The 17686-nt window shown below is 44.4% G+C and overlaps 2 protein-coding genes across 3 annotated transcripts; both read left to right on the top strand.

Annotated features, from left to right (window-relative positions):
• The first annotated feature begins 268 nt into the window (after positions 1–268).
• On the top strand, positions 269–3338 carry snrnp27 (small nuclear ribonucleoprotein 27 (U4/U6.U5)). Of its 2 annotated transcripts, none has more exons than XM_079270983.1 (6): positions 269–433; positions 1065–1200; positions 1618–1709; positions 1822–1901; positions 2620–2684; positions 3036–3338. In XM_079270983.1, exons 1-6 carry the CDS (start codon positions 397–399, stop codon positions 3088–3090), a joined length of 465 nt encoding a protein of 154 aa, XP_079127109.1. In that variant the 5' UTR covers positions 269–396; the 3' UTR covers positions 3091–3338. The 2 variants fall into 2 exon arrangements, with proteins under 2 accessions (XP_079127109.1, XP_079127108.1); XM_079270982.1 differs by having other exon boundaries at positions 1615–1709.
• Positions 3339–4715: 1377 nt separating this feature from the next.
• Positions 4716–13916, top strand: mxd1 (MAX dimerization protein 1). Its single transcript, XM_079270253.1, has 6 exons — positions 4716–5067; positions 5711–5810; positions 9562–9591; positions 12201–12315; positions 12461–12608; positions 13266–13916. Exons 1-6 carry the CDS (start codon positions 5001–5003, stop codon positions 13460–13462), a joined length of 657 nt encoding a protein of 218 aa, XP_079126379.1. The 5' UTR covers positions 4716–5000; the 3' UTR covers positions 13463–13916.
• The last annotated feature ends 3770 nt before the right edge of the window (positions 13917–17686 follow it).

The following is a 17686-nucleotide window of genomic DNA, read 5'->3' as shown; positions in this document are numbered from 1 at the left end:
AGTCCTTCCGTTCCAGGTTCCGTTACTACTGCATTCATTTTAACGACCAACTACAATATTTTTTTAATTAACGTAAAACATTTGTTTCTGTATTTACACTTCTATAAATGATCAGTCTTAATAATAAGCATTATAGCCAACGGAAATCCCAGTCAGACCTATAGGTGGTGCTAATGCGCATCGATGTTGTCAACAGAGGTGAAACACTAACTCTCCTCCGCGCCGCTAGCGGGCGCTCTTCTGTAGAAACGTCACCGGAAGCTCGCGACCAGAAGAGACAACAAAAGAGCCTGACTTTAGGAAGCAGCCATTAATCCAACGAAATTCATATAGTTTGCGGCTCAAATTGTGTTGTTTGTACTACTACATTGAGTTGACATTTTACTGATTGGTAAAATGGGAAGAAGCCGGAGTCGATCTCCTCCAAGACGAGGTAAGAAGCTAAACGTAAGCTAGCTAATGTAGCTAACGTTAACACTACGTACGGTCAGCTGGCTGCTTTAGCTCCTGGAACGCAGTTTGTAATTTACACTGGGGAAAAAGATAACATTCATATGAATATAACAGTGAACCTATTGTCTTTCCTTGACGACTTTACATCATAACATGTGATTCATTGCGTCATTGTCGCCTTCCTACGTTAACAGACGTTACACGAAGTTCTAGATGTTTGCTCAATTCATTGTAGGTTTGCTGCGTTTTCGAAGCTGGCAGTGATATTTGACTGGTTTTGTAGTTGGAGTGTTAAACTATTTTTTGGTATAGTAAGTGTTTAATTAACAACAGAGTCCCAGAGCCTGAAGAGCTTGACCTTTTTGACCTATAGGCCGATACACGTGGTAAGATATTGGTTGTATTTAACTGTTCGATCGATAAACATTATTTCTGCAACTCAGATTGATATCCTCTTATCTCGGGTTTGTCTGACATCAAAGACCAGTAGAGTTCACTCACTCTACACAAATTCACTGTGTAGAGAAGAATGTTAAAAACGTGGATGACAATATGCCCACTTATTATCCCCCAGTTTGATTGCTGACATGATCTGGTTTCCTCCCTTATAGCAGAGAGACGGCGTTCCCGCTCAGCTTCCCGGGAACGTGAGCGGAAGCGAAGGGAAAGGGAACGCTCTCGTTCTCGAGATCGGGATCGAGAGCGTCGGAGAAGCCGCTCACGATCTCCTCACAGGAGACGTTCAAGGTGAGTTAACACCATCTCTCTCTACTCTTTGCTTTATACAGTATATATATATATATATATATATATATATATATATATATATAGATATAGATATAGATATAGATATATCACATATCACATACATATATATACACATACATATATATACATACATACATACATACACACACTTATGTCTGCAGTCATTCTATGTATATTGTCACCAAATATCAATCTAGTGAATAGTCATAGACAGTAATCGTCTTTCAGAGTGTTTGGAGTTCTTTTTTGAGACACTTTTCCCTTTGGAGAAAAAGCACGTGGATCTGCAAGCTTACTAGAATTACACAAATCATGAACACTATTAATCACTTTAAGGTGCAGATGTGGTAACCCGCCCTGAGCCCGTTTTAACAGCCATTTGTGTTCCCGCAGCAGGTCTCCCCCCCGGCGCCATCGCTCCTCCTCCTCCCCCTCTGAGGAGCGCAAAGATTCTAAGGAAAAGACAGCGAAGCCCATCACGATCTCAGGTATTATAGTTATTATGAATATGTCCATATTTGCTATTTTGACATGAACTCAGGAGTAGATTCAGCTTTTTCTAATGCTTATGACATCAATGTTTTTGCCAAAATTCGACAGCGGAAGACATGGAGGGCAAAACAGAAGAGGAAATTGAGATGATGAAACTGATGGGATTTGGTTCCTTTGAGACCAGCAAGGTAATAGAACAAGGGTGTCCTATGTTGTGCACCCACAAGGAGGTGCAGTTTGTTTCAAATTCAGTTAATTCCACAGCTGAACTGAAGATAGGCATGCTGTTGGATTTCACTCATCCTTGTTTGGCCTGCTCGGTGTGCCAATTCATCCCAGTTGTGCTCTGAATTCCCACAAACACAATGCTTGCAGTATCAGAGTAGGTAGCTCCTGGTTATATAATGGTCACTATTCACAGTGGAAGGTCATGGCTCCATATTTAGACAAGCTAGCCCTTGATGACTAACTTCATGCTCAATTTACACCACTGCTGTACAGTAAAATCCTTCCGGTGGCTCCATGCAGCAGACTGGAAGTGTTTCACTGTGAATCAGCTGCAGACGTGTGATGTTGAAGGAAATATGGAGTTAGCCATTGAACTGAAACTCCCTTGTTAATAGAAATGTCTTTTCAGAGTATCAATGTGCCTCAACATTACGGAAGACATGGAAATTCGTCGTTACTTTTATCTGTCAAATACAATTTTAAACCTTCCTGGTTTACCACCAGTGTGACCCACGTTGCTCAGCCTAATTCAGCTGTGGGGTTATTTAGAAGTTTTGGGAATACTTATCTTCCAAATGAGCAACAAAAAATTTTCAACAAGCAATATTTTACTGTTTAACTTGACCTGAAATATGTGATGTTCTGTATGTGTGACACTGTAACAATGTTTTCAAACAGGGGAGGAAAACTGATGGATCCGTCAATGCGTTTGCTATCAATGTGAGCATGAAGAGAAAATACAGGTACGTCAACCAAATAATGTTTTCGAATTGCACAGAACTGTTTATAGCCACGTACAGTTTTTTTTTAAAATTGTTTCACAAGCCCTTGTTTCAATTATATAGTGATCATTTTTGACGTTATTGTCTGAACCTCGGTTGTCTGTCAGGTTGCTTTGCTGAGTTTAAAGTGTCAACTTCTCGGTCCCCTCACTGTGAGTGTCATCCACTGTTATTGTAGCCAATCACCTCTGCAGGTGTTTCTATGCTGAGATCCCGGCTCTCCCATTGGTCCTCGATGATGTAATCGGCAAGTGTTGCGAGGGTAACAGTGATGTAATGTTTTCTTACATATATTTATATCTCTTTTTTTAGGCAGTATATGAACAGAAAAGGTGGGTTCAACAGACCACTGGACTTCATTGCCTGAAAGTGTCAACGACTCATTCTGGTACCCGAGAAGCTCCGTTCTCCTCTCCATGGTAGTGGATGATATTGTGTTATTTCAAACCTGTCTTGTGTTATGCAACAATTGTGTATATACTTTTTTTTTTTCTAGTCACCTACCAATACTCAGCTTTGTCGGAAAATGGACAGGAGTAACAATGCAGTTGGCTTTGTGTTCTTGAGGTGTGTGTTTGGAGTTTTATTTGAAATAAAAATAATTTTAAAAATGTGTTGCTGCAGTCCTGATTTATGAAAAATAAGTGCAATTCTGCAGCTGCCATAATGTGCAGGAACATTTCACATATGTAAATTAATGAATGTGATCGTAGTATTATGGAGTCTAGACTAACGGATAATCCAAAGACTAATGTATTCTACAGTCAAGAGATTTTACCTGTTTATGTATTTTTGTGTGGCTTGCTGGTGGGTTGTTTTGGTAGGTGTCACCGAATTTAATCTAATTTTGTGTTCTCGCCAAGCCAATTATCAAATTTAGTCTTGGACGAAGGACATCTTTCAGCAGCTGCTCTCATCCCATGTTGTTTTAGCCTAGGTTTGTTTTCCCTGCATTAAAATGGGCATCCGTCTCATTTTGAAGACGCCTTATACTGATATGATTCGGAAAACAGTAGGTGTGCGCCTGCGCAGATATATTCTTTGTGATTGAAGACGCAACAGACCAATAACAAGATAACATGTGAATCTGGCCAATAGCTGAACACGAGTAAAGCCAAACAACACCACGGGAGCCAATCATGGCCATACACCGCGAAACAGCATGGTAGAGGGGCGTGTCTTCTGTTAGAAGTGGGCATTGTCAATTTAGCTCGTGGTCGTTGCGGCCAATGGCTAACGAGTATATCAGAGAGCAACCAATCACGGTACACGAACGTGTAAGGCGGAAACTGTGCTCATTTTGGCTCCGCCGCCGTATGCTTTCGCCAATGGAATCAAAGGACCAAAATGGCTGAACCAGGTTCTCAGTGGCAGTCAGCCCGCGACCCTTTCGACGATTGACAGTGTAACCGCCCAATAGGAGCGCAATAAGTTACGCCCAGTACCCAATCACATCGCAGAACACAGGCGCTTTGTGGGGAAGTACAGTAGTTTGCTGTCGTCCAGATCAACAAGCCACTATTTTTGAAGCAGTTTGATAAACACTTGTTCCTCGGTTGATGTCAGTCGCTAGCAGGACGTTTTTACGGGTGATAAGCCAGCACAAAACTAGCCGGCCACATAGCCCCGAACCGATAAGGTTGGATGACATCGTCCGTTGAACTTTTAAGACAACTAACGTTAGCTCGTTTTTTTCTATGATTTCCACAATCGGTCAAGACTGTGACAACTGAACAGCCATCGGTCTTTTTTCCCGATTGGTCCAATCTGTTCACGAGCTAGCGATACGGTTTCATCGTTAATTTGGCAACTTGTCACGAGCGCTAACGTCAGCCAACTTGTTTTGTTTTTCAAACGGAGCAATACTCAACCGTTTTCTCAACCAGCCGGTTTTTTCTCGAATAACTTCATAGAAAGCCGTTGTTTTTTTAGCAAAGTATTTGCTTAATAAAGAGGCCAAAGCAACCGTAGCTGTTGAAGTGTTAGCCTCAGCTAACACCAGACCCTCAACGTTACCTGAACCATTTTTTAACATTAAGGAGGGGGCTAGTTTTGTGTAAACTGATTGGTGCTGTATTTAGGACATTTATTTTTTAAATAACCCGTTTGATACACTGCAGGAGTTACCCTTTAACGTTCGCGCTCACCTTTAAAAAAACAACTGCCAGAACAGCAAGCCACCTTTAGAAGCAGACCAGTGGTTTAGGACCTAAAGGTTGTGTACAACCACAGAATATCCCTCATCGGATTGTTATATTATCCGTTTTATTGTTGAAAATGGCGGCGATCGGAATGGTGCAGATGTTGATCGAAGCAGCCGAGTACCTTGAGCGCAGGGAACGAGGTAAAGTGTATTGTTTTCTGTTTTCCTTATGAAAAATGACAATGACATCACTTCCCCCTGATCCATGCTAATTAATGCACCTGCCATTTTGAAGTTTATTTTAAATCCTGGTGCTGCCCCTTATTGAAAACATTTTTTACATTAAGTATTCGAGTAACGTTTTGACACAGCAGAATGCATCGCCTAACGTGACCCAAACATTGGTTGCTCATAAATATTCATCTTCAGACATTTTGGGTGATGATCTGCAAAAATGTGCAGAACAAACATGTGCATTTTTCCTTTCTCTGGTAAATGAATAAAAAGAATCACTGAATGCATATGTGGCAGATGCAGTCAGATGTGCAGGGACACATTGTTATCATGGAGGCCCCTCCTTTCCCTCTGTTGTGGTTTGCTTGTGGGGTTTATTCCAGTTCAAGATGACATCATTGTCCAGGCTGAGGGGAGAAAACACGGTGCAAAGACTCTGCATGGACTCCATCCTTTAGTGCACTTAAACACACGACATTGCTACTGAATTCTCCTTTTTGCAGCCGTTCTATTTTGGCTTCTTTTCACCGTGGTTATATTTTTGTATTGTCAGATATATCTGGACACGTGACCAACATGTTGTTTGTTTGTTTGTTTGTTTTGCTTGCAGAAGCCGAACACGGCTATGCCTCCATGCCACCCTTCATCAGCAGCCAAGAGAGGGAAAGCTTGAAAAGGAAAAGCAAAAGCAAGAAAAACACAAGTAGCAGGTAAAGAGGCATATCAGCTCCTTGTGGCCAGAACATATATACACACTGTATAATTGTTCAGCGCTGCAACATGGCGCTCATCATAATACCCCCCATCAAGTGTGTCCACACTGAGCGCAGCAACGTTAATCCATTGTTTACTGGACTGGTTTTTGATTTTTACAATGCACACTTATAATTTGTCCTTTTGTAGTAACAGCATCATAAATTAGGACATTTAACGTCATTTTGTTTTGCTTTATTTTTTTGGTGCTGCAATTAGATAAGATAAGATAATCCTTTATTAGTCCCGCAGTGGGGAAATGTACAGGATTACAGCAGCATAGTGCAAACAAGAGACACAGTAAAAACAAGATCAGTTTCAAAGTAGAGTAATATGACGTCTGGATTGGGTTATGGAGTCTATTGGGTTATGGCCTTGTTTTGACTACCCCTCGTCTTCAAAGCGTTTGAGTGACAGCAGCAAGCATCAGTCGGTTTTAAAGCGAAAGGGCCCCTCAGTAAGGCAAACTGGGTCAGTCAAAGGGGCCGCAGATGACATTTCACCGAGGGAGCACGTCCTGACAGCTCCGGTCAATAGACACGACTCCCCACACGTAGAATTCTATCAGTCAATCATATCGGGACAGATTTATGTTGCATTCACACTCTCACAAATCAATGTGCACTCTCGTGATTAGATTGCAGTTTGGCTTTTGTGCAATTGGGGACATTTTGTTTGCGAAACTCGTTGTGAAACGCACAGCTTCTGAGCGCATCGATTGTTTCTCGTGGAGAGGATGAAGAAGCTCCTCGATCGAAGGCAGCACTAGTGGAACCGTACTCTATAGGACCTACGTGATTGAGGTGTGTTTGTATCCACCTGTATTTATGTGCATATGCACAATGAAAAACGCCACAATTAAACAGCTAATTGGTGCAAAACAGACTTGCTTGAGATCGAAACATTTGCCTGTTAGTATAGAGAAGATGTTCTAATAATGATGAAAGTGAACGGTGACATTGGGGGACCTGCTCCAGGGGGCGACTCCTCTCTCACACGAGAGAAGGCCATGAATAGGTTTTTATATAGACCTCTTACGTTGTGTGACTCAATGTACATCCAGCTGAAATAGCTGCAACATCGTAAATGTCCTCAGTGAGTTAGTGTCCGAACGTGCGCTTAAACTGTCGCGCCTGGCCCCCCATCTATGATGGCAGGCCTGTACACGCTGTATAAAGTTGCATGTCGGAAGAACTTCTCGACCTAAAGTTAGAAGACTGGTATACACGGATGTTTGAGTATTCCATCCCTTCATACACACTACCGGTTAATAAGTTGATTATTCTTTTGAATTAATCGTTTCGTCTATTACATTTTTAAGAACATAGTGAATAGCGTCTGTCGGTTCCCAGTGTCTTCAAATTGTCCAACTGTCCAAAAACCCGAAGATAAAAACACTGATATATAAAAGCAGCGAATCCTCACATTGGAGAAGCTACAACCAGAGAATGTAAAATTAATGATTATTAGATGAGCAAAATATTTAGTTGACTAATCGTTTCAGCTGGAGGCATCTGCCAAAAGATTTAAGAAATCAGAATAATTACCTGCGTTTCATTGTCTAAATACAGACATGTGTAAATACTGGTCTTTTAAAAGGAACATGTCGTTATTCAAATGTTTGGTTTAGCCTGTTGGTCAGGATTTAGTCCGTTGAGGTTAGCTTCGTCGATTGAGTGCAGCAGGAATAAGTCATGAAACCTGTATATGAGTCAACGTGTTTGGTGAGATGCTTGAAATGGACAATGGAAAAATCCCATTGGCCTTTTGTCGAGGGAACCAGCTCAGAACATGTCCCAACATGCTTAGGTGGCCTGTATGTCAAGTAGACCACGAGCTGCTGCAGGTTTGTCCTCAAGCCATTCAATCTTTTCAGCTTATCGGCACTTTTACCATTTTATTTGTGTAACTCCAAGTTTTAGTTACGCAACTCCCTCATCATCTGTGAGCTTTAAATCCATTCCAAGGACCATTAATTGATCAGGCATCTTGATGCTGTTGAGACTTGGTGAAATGTACGTCGGGCAGCCATGAATATATATATGTGAAGCCAGTCAACCCAGTATGAACAAGCTCCTCCAGTTTGTGTTGTTTAACCATGGCATGGCTGTGTGAGTAGTGGGGGAGGGGAGTCACTGTGGTTCTGACGTGTGTGTGTGTGTGTGTGTCTGTAGTAGCGACTCTTCCATCCCCCTCAGCTCTCTCTCCCACTTGCGTTCTCTCTCTCTTCCCACCTCCTCCACCCCCCATGTGTCTTTCCTGCTCAGTTCTCACTGTTGGCAAGCGATGGAGAGCACCAGCTCCTCCATTACACAGGTCCGCCCCCACCCGCCACACACACACACACACACACACACACACACACACACACACACACACACACACACACACACACACACACACACACACACACACACACACACACACACATCCATCCATGTTGAGCAGGCAAATTGAGACTTTGCGTCCTCACCGCCCTGTGTTGTTTCAGCCTTCAGAAAGGAGAACGGGTTAATAGTAGATTCATGTAGTAGTGTCTTGTCTGCAATTCAGTTATCCAGTTCATGTCCAGGGAGCTGTCAGGGAAGATTGAATGCCAACACTGTAGGTGGAGTTTGAAGACTCAAACTCATTATTAGAATAGTCATTCAGAGGAACCAGGCTGACTTGGAACCCTCTCTGAAGGAAATGCGGCTTTCATACAACCTTTTGGTCTTATTTTTGTCGTTTTGGGCATCTATCCTGTCTTTAATAGTAATGTGTTGATATAGAAATAGAGCAACCCGTGCATTATAGGTGGTAGGGTTATGGAGACGTGTCCCAGAGCCTGAAATGTAGCCTGAATAAGTGGGGTCATGTCCCTGCTAGTGCTGTTATGTCACCAGCGACTGTCTGCCCTGCACAGGAATGCACACTGTCCGGGGGGGGAGGGGCCAAGGGAGATAGAGAGCACCCAAAGCTGAAACAAGATGATACCCCACACACACACACACACACACACACACACACACACACACACACACACACACAGGCATGACACCGATTGCTGTTTGGAGGTTGCAATATTGGAAGACGTTGTTGCTAAGCTTAGTCCTGACGGTAAGTTGTCAAACATTGAGGTGAATCAAAGTGTGGGTGTGTGCGACGGACCTCTGAGATTCTTGGCCATGGCATGCAACGGGGGACAGTGTCGAGCCTCGCAGAGCTGAAGGTGCAGACGGGTTATTTTGGGACCCGGGGTGGGTGGAACAGGCTGTGTGAAAAGGGGCTACTGCAATGCAGAAGTCCTGCTGGCTGCAAGCGCACCTCCATCTCTCATTTTACCTTTAGCACTGCCCCCCCCCCCCCCCCCCGCCTCTCTCAGTACTACACGCACAGTTTGAGGGCATAGTCTCTCGCTTCTGTTTCTACTTACTATGTTTACACCTGGCCTCCTCATCACGTATTTAAGTCTTTAAAAAAAGCACAAGTATCCTCCACATTACAAGCCACAGGCATCAGAATGCTCAGCCTGTTTTTCTTAGCATCCCTTTTCCTCAGCTCGTTGTGACTGCTCATAAACTCCCACTCAGCCTTTTCTGCCTCTCTTCCTCCCCTGCAGTAAGGCCTTGGGCCGCTGTGATGGCACACAAAGTGGAAACCTTACCCTGTTTAAGCAGCAGCCTTGTTATTTTGTGTGGTTTCTCACATGTGTTTTCATCTCCACAGGTCTACGCACAATGAAATGGAAAAGAACAGGTACGTCAAAGTGTCCTGTGTGTGTGTGTTTGTGCATATTTGCTGTTCGTCTGTTACTATGGAAAGTGTCTGTAAATTATGGGTTGATTTTACCTAGAATTTAAGAGAGAATGGTAACTACATTATTTTCGTTTTAGTACTCGGGCCATAATTAAATGTTTAAACGAAAAAGGAAACTGAAAAAAGCAAAATGGATATTGACATTGATATTCTTTTATTTATGATTTAATGGCATTCCCATCAGCCTCAGCAGTAGTTTGTGTTTATTGCTACTTAGAAGATGTTAGCAAGCTAACACGTGAAACTAAGAGGATGAACAAGGCAAACATTACACCTGCTTAACGTCAGCATGCCAGCGTTGACATTGTAAGCATGTTGCGTGCCGACGTTAGCGTTTAGCTCAAAGCGGCGCTGTGTCGTCGTACAGCCTCACAGAGCTGCTGGCGTGGCTGTGGACTCCCGCTAGGAAACACCACGTCAATACGTTTACTATAGTTTAAGACAATGCTACAGCTGTAATACCAGGCTGTGAGGGTTGTAATGAATCAAAACATAAATCAAACATAAATTGTCAGGCAGACATTTTAGGCCAGAAAACTAATATGTAATTAATTAATAAAATGATTAAGTCCCCGTCGGTGCTTTCCATCTTGCCAGCGCTAGTTGATCCAGACCAGCAGCCCAGTGAACAGCCTGAATAATATATGGCACTGAGGCCTGAGCATGAGCGAGTGTGTGGAGACACCTCAGGCCAAGCAGTAAGTCAAAATTACGACCACAGCATGTCGTATTACACTTGAGAACGTTCACAGCCTTTAGCCAGTTTCTCCCACCAGTAGCTTGATGATAGAAAGCCATCATAGGCAGATAGTAAATTACTCATGGGGACCCACTGCCAGCAAAGCCAGAGGAGTGCAACGAGACCCCCCCCCCCCCCCCCCCCCTCTCTGGTAATATCGCCTCCAGTGAATTCTCCACACACACACATTCAAAGTCCTAATTTGTACGACTCCCCTCTGTCTCTGCACGCAGAACGAAGAGCGTGCGTGTGTTTATGTCCGCGTAACACGACTCCAGCCACCACCACGCCTCCCAGCTGGTCATGGTCAGCTACTGTTGGGGGTCAGAGGGCGAGAGCGAGGACAGTGGGGTGATTTACTGCTGGAACAGTCGTGGGCATTTAATAAAAAGGACACAAGCGCGAAATTAGGGAAGAGGAAAGTTCAGAGAACGGTTCCGGCCTTCGGCTGTACACACAAGCCTGTAGCTCCCCACACACACACACACACACACACACACACACACCCCCACACACACACACCCACATCTCATCTAATGACACACTGAAGCCACACTGAGCCAGAATAGCGGTTGTTTTAGCCCAGCTGATTATGTTAGAGCAACACAGCCGAGGGCATTTGGATGTTATGTAATGGCAGTCGTCATGCCCTTTGGACTGAGTCAGCTGAGAAACAGGCACTTGGGTTTCAGCAGCTGAACACTGTCAACACTGTGTGTGTGTGTGTGTGTGTGTGTGTGTGTGTGTGTGTGTGTGTGTGTGTGTGTGTGTGTGTGTGTGTGTGTGTGTGTGTGTGTGTGTGTGTGTGTGTGTGTGTGTGTGTGTGTGTGTGTGTGTGTGTGTGTGTGTGTGTGTGTGTGCGTGCGTGCGTGCGTGCGTAAAAGGGCGAGGGTCAATGGCGGACTGGCTATCTGGAGCACTGGGCCTTTTCCCAATGGGCTGCTTGCCAATTGTGACTGATGCAATGTGAAATATGTGTTTTAGAATAAAGCCAATACCTGCTTCAATAGAAGGATGCAAATATATTTGAGTGTGTCTTCTGCCCACAGTGAAATCAGTCTGACCCTCTTTGCGTGTGTCCCATTTTTTAATAAACTCTTTCCGGCTGTGACGCTTACATCAGGATTACCTGCAGCAGACCATAAATGAACAGCTCCTTCAGACAGCCCTCAGCTGGCAAAAAACAAAACAATTTGTACACTCGCTCTCAGGAAGAGTCTGACGTGCACACGCCCCCTCGCTCAGGCACACACTGGCATACAGACACGTACACACTCCGCCGAGGCTGGAGCTGGAGGTGCGTGTTGTGTAACAGCGGGTCAAGTGGGCGCAAACACCCACCAGACCTTAGCGACTGGCAGCTTAGAGCGGCTGTGAACTGTGTCGTAGGACGGCTGACATTAATCAAGAGTTCCCATCTGAAAATATGTCGCAGGTAACTCATTCAAGATGCACCCACTAGCTTGTTTTGGAGCTTTCAGTCACATCTCATGGTCTTCATGAGCGGATGAAGTTGTCCTGATGAGACGACTCAGTTGGCACCATGCAACCAAAGCTCAACACTAATGTCACTTGATGCAACTGGGATGACGACCATGAGATGTGGTCGAAAGCTCCAGAAAAAAAGTCGTGGACTGGAAGTCGACCTTGAGTTATTTACTTACTTATTGTCGAACTACCGTTTCCAAGGCCAAGAATAAAGTTGGATATGAAGGCTCAACAAATCCCTTGTTGAACATTGTTGTGTGTAACAGACATGAAAAAGGCTCGTCATGTTTGTCTCTCTTTGTTTCTTCTCTTCTGTCTGCAGACGGGCACATCTAAGGCTGTGTTTAGAGCGCTTGAAATCCCTCGTTCCATTAGGACCAGAAGCTAACCGGCACACCACCCTCAGCCTGCTGATGAAGGCCAGAGATCATATCAAGGTGTGTGTGTCCATATGTAATCACCAATGTATCCATTTGTTGAGCGCTGTGGCGGGTTTGTGTGTTATTTTTGAGTGACTGAAACACACAGGGAGCAACCTTTTTGACATTTTCTCCTTGTGTTTTCTCTCTTCCCTCCCTGCAGAGGTTGGAGGAGAGCGATAGGAGAGCTCAGCATACGGTGGAGCAGCTACAGCGGGAGCGGAGACACCTGAGGAGGCGTCTGGAGCAGCTTGGGGTGGAGCGGACCCGCATTGACAGTACCGGCTCCGACAAGTTCGACTCTGACCAAGGTACACAGACATGATACACTCGCTGCTCTCCATGGAAGAGTTAATGTATCCAGTGAATCCAGATGAGAGCAACGCAACAATAAACACGTCAATGACATAAAGCCTCGTATCATAACATGTCAAAGTTTGGTTCGAAGCTCAAAAAAAACCCAAGTCCTTTATCTTGTGGTTAACCGCTGTCCTCCCTTAAATTAAGTTATGCTAAATACTGCTGGTCAAAGTCGATGCTTTATAAATGCAATAAACAAACTCTGTAAAACCATATACATTATAAATGTTATTATCAGGGTTTGAGTGATGATGAATAAATCAGGCTATGATCACAATTGTGTGTCTTTTAGGACTTTAAGCCTGTTGGATCCAACTACTCTAAATCGCTGTAGTCTACACTATGTCAAAGTTATGTATGTGTGAACAATGAAACTTAGAATAAGGTAATGGCATATATTCCCTCAACTGTTTCAAACGTGGGGAACAAAGCAAAACACAATGTCTTTAGTAACAGAGATGGGCTGTAGGCGCACACAGTATCATGAACACACACATGCAGAGTTCTTTGTCTTTACAGTCCACCAGTACAGCTGCTAGAACAAATGACGAATATTCAGTTATCATTCAGACCTATTACAATGTTTTGCGGCTCCTTTGCGCCAACAGAGGACCTGGATGTGGACGTGGAGGGCACGGACTACCTGCTGGGTGACCTGGAGTGGAGCACCAGCAGTGTGAGCGACTCGGGGGACGAGCGAGGCAGCCTGCGCAGCAGCTGCAGCGACGAGGGCTACTCCAGCGCCAGCCTGCTGCTGCTGCAGGACACTCAGGAGAGGGCCAAGCAGTTAGGCTGCAGCCTATAGACGGCACTGGTCACTGACCCAACTCCAGCTTCTTCTTCCCCTCAGCCAATCCCATCCCTTAGATTGCCTCACCACTCCCTGATCTCGCTCAGACCTCACCATCCCCCCCCTCTCTCCATACATACCAGGACTGACCAAGTCTGATGCCACTCGTCCAGCCGGGCCTCTTCGGACTTTCTATTCCCACAACGACTTCCATCCAGACTTCAATGCACCCGCCCACATTCAGCGGTCAGTCTTTAGGGTGTCCTCTTGCTCTGCACCAATCAAACGAGTGGGATTTTAAAGACACTCCGCCCTCTCCGCCCATTCATCAAAAACACAACTTTCAGCCAGAGAATGTTACCACACAATATCCCACTGCCTCTTTTTCTATGCCTCAAGAGCCATGGGAAGCACTTATGAGATTTCACCCCAACTTCACGCATACGTTTTTTTCTGCCCCGCTCACCAGTCAACCGTGTGTGCATGGTATTTTGCACTTACAATTGCTTTTGTAAACAAAAGCATTTTTTTTTTTTTTTTCAAATGCTGTCTCTAAAAAAACTTAAAGGGCCCCCATCCCCCCCCCACTACAGATGTTGCAGTGATGTTACAAGATGAAGTAAGTGTTTGAAAAACATGCCTCTCGTCTACTGATCTGTAGGGACACTAAAGTATAATGGCGTGTTGTGTTAAACTGTTTTAGGCCGACAGCGATACGCGCCCCCCCCCCCCCCCCCCCCCCCCTTAGCCCCCCTTGTTGGCATTGGCAGGCTCGTAACTACCCTGTCATTTTCTGTCCACACCTGCCATTCTGAGGTAAAACTAAAAAACGTGTGCAGCATGAGATTGTGAAGGGTTTTAGGGGGTGGGTTTGATGTTTTTCTGCCTCTCTCTGATGACTGTGGTGTTTTTACAGCATCCCTTTTTCATCCTAAATGTGTGTTTGTCACGTCTGAGCCTGGCGACGACAAAAAGGTCACGAGCGGGTTTGGAAAACTTTTTAACTGCTGGCATATCTTGGCAGGTGCTGGGACATTTGTGTGCACTACTTCATCACTGCCCCGTTCACCAGGTATGAATAGGAAGGGAGGAGCCTATCTACTGAGAGCAGTCAGCACATTCCATTATGAAGAGAGGGCGGGCAGGTGGCATCGAGAGCATTACTTTTTACAAGATGTTCCTGCCAATAATTTATGAAGGTTTGAGACGAGCCGAGGCTTTGACTTTTCAGTGGGAACACGCGCCGTGTTCACACACACGAAAAGCACTAAAACGTTAAACACCGCAGATGTTTCCCTCCTTTGCCTTGCCGACATAGCTATTTATTGTTTCTGCAAAAAATGTTGTTGTAAATAGTTTACAGAAAGATCTCTATGTCGATCAACAAATGTATTTATTAGATATACTAAATATATAGATGAATATATAGAACTATATTTAATTAGTCATTGCTTCTGGTCTTCTTGTGAGGTTTATTGGGAGTTTCTAATGTGTAGTTTGTTTGCACAGCCTTGTCGACCCATAGAGTATTTAGAAATGTCTCTTGTGCCCCGAGGCTTTTGTGTCGAAAAATGAAATGTTTTCTCTGTGGTTGATCATAATTTTTTAGCTGTTTTCAAAGCCATGTTGCCCTTTAATGTGGGTATAAAAGGACAAAAAAAATCGGAATAATTTATGATAAAAAAAAAATATGTAATTTTAAAAAGTATAAAAATGAGAGGAGCCAGTGGCCAGGGTTGAGCTCTGGTGATGATTCCTCTGGCTAAGCTGTGTTGCCTGTTTGCACATCCCCGTGCCTACGAACCTCAAACTAAATGGCTGCTCCGCCTGGTAAGAACCCAGCGCTTTTGTTTGGTTCCATAATCATCACGGGCAGGGAGAGGACTGCAGCTTATCGATTGTAGACGTCCTCGACCCTGCAAGTGTAGCAGCAGCACAGTGCCAATGGAACGCCCCTGCTCCTGCTTTCCACCGCTCGCAAATCTCAGTTAAAAGCATGAAGATGAATCACAAAAAAATAGATCTAGGAATATTTAGTGTTTGATTGTGGAATGCTGCTTTTTTTTTTGTCAAATTGAAACTTTTTGTAAAAACGGAGAGGTGCTGTGTCGCCACGTTATAAGACTAAAGGGGGCATGTAATGAAAATACGGTGCGAGTGGGCAGTTGTGTTCACTGAAATGAACGCGCGCATCTGTCGGTGCGCGTGTGTGTGTGTTTCGTCACTGTCTTCAGAGAGACAGTTTTGGGGTGGTTGAGGGTGGGTGGAGGACTGTAAAGGCTACATTTCTGTTCTGGTTCATTTGTTTACTCGTTAAATGCAACAAAAAAAGTCCACTTTACAAAGACTCATTAAGCTAAGCATGAATGGCTGTCTATGGGAGTCTACTGTTTTCTCCCATGTTCCATTCATGGCCTGTTGTCTGTCCTCCGCCAATCTGTGTGTGTTTCTCGTGTGTGTGTGTGTGTGTGTGTGTGTGTGTGCTGGCACATGTGTGAGCGTGACTCCCTCATGTTGCGTTGGCATCCAAGGTGCGGGCGAGGCAGGTATGCGCGGTGGGGCAGTGTGTGCGTCAACGATCGCATGCAGGCTGTTGCTCTTCACCGCCACCCTTCCTCCCCTCTAAAAACGACCGGGTGCTCTCAGCATCTGCCTTTTTAAGAAGCAGGTGTGGAATCTCTCAAAGAACAAGACTACAGTCAGACCAGTTGTTTAAGCTACAGGTTTCAGCTTCAGGGGGAACATGTGTATATTTGATTTTTGCACATTTTGTCCCTGCATACAAAGTGGCTGATAATGCCTTAAAAACGGACACGACCGAACAGAAGTATATGTCTGAGGATATATGATATATCGACATGTATCACGAGGGCCATTCCTTTTCTTTGCGACCGTCACAGGCGTGGTGCTTTCATGCGTTGCACAACACACACACACACACACACATATACAGCAACACACCGCGTCATAGCTCCACGGACATCGTCGCCTTTCTCCTCAGAGAGGTCAAATGTGTGTTTATAGAACAATGACTTAAAGGAGGGAGTTTTGTGCACTTACTTTTTAAGAATTGCATAATTTGGACACTGTCGTCTAAAGAAATCACTTTAAATGTGGAGGAAAAAAACCAACCTTTGAAAATGAGTCGTGGAGCAGCAATTTGTATTTGCCATTGATATTAAAGGAATAAAACATTTGAAACCCTTGTTTACCGACCTATCACATTGTCATTGTCTTAATTTGTGGTTCAAAAGCCTGCAGAGTAATTGGGAGCAAATTAAGGTTTTAACCAGAGAACCCAACACACAAGTTTCTTTTACAATGAATAATCTTCATGGAGAGGTTGATGGTTTTTGCACAGCAGATGAAAGAAAGCCTCCACCAACGGCTTCATCCTCGCCAGCCATCCAGTGTTCTTCAGAGTAATCCCAGGTTTGTATGATGACAGCCATCTGTCTGCTGCTCAATAACCCACACACACACAAAAGAGAGCAAAGAGGGGGATGAGCATCTTGAAAAGCATCCCGCATCCCTTCTGGAGCTGTGGCTGCTGGGGGGGGGAGGAGAGCCATAGGAAAAGGCTTTCTTTCTCCCATCATGGGGAGTCCTAGTTCATTGTTAGCTCCAGTACCATTTCAATATACTGTAGGTCATTACAAGCAAAAGGATTTACAATTTCAATGTTATTTCAATCATTGAACAGCATTATAGTCGATACATCTCTACTCCTAACGGGTCATAAATTAGCAAACTGACATTAGATTAATTGTTTATTTCAGTTCATTTAGCATCTAATCTAATGATCTCAAAGATTTTCATTCATGGAGGATGTGCAACAGGGCCAGGACGGTCAAGGAGAGGTCTCTACATGTGCTTTACTATAGTAGTATCTATCTCTCTCTCTCTCTCTCTCTCAGTGTTGGGATGTTATAATCCTTCCGTCCCACTGTAAAGCACTTTTGGCATCAACCAAAAGACACACCTTACGTTTAATCTGCACATGAAACACGAGACAGACACCGCAATGCAGCTCAGCCCGAGCCCACGCTCCCGCTGAGTGTATTGTTGCCATGGCCTACATTCTGCTGGTGTGTGTGTAGAAATGTTATTGACAGTAGCAGAGTTGTGTCAGGAGGTGTGTTTATTCGTGTCAGGGTCACAGGCCTACTGACCCACCTCTCGTCAGGTTAGTCAAATACAGCCGTTTATCGGGGACCTGCACACACACCGCTCTTTGAC

This window comes from Melanostigma gelatinosum (genome assembly GCF_949748355.1).
Source record: "Melanostigma gelatinosum genome assembly, chromosome: 6".
Classification (NCBI taxonomy): domain Eukaryota; kingdom Metazoa; phylum Chordata; class Actinopteri; order Perciformes; family Zoarcidae; genus Melanostigma; species Melanostigma gelatinosum.
Note: the sequence above shows the minus strand (reverse complement) of the source record. Positions and strands in the feature narration are given on the sequence as shown.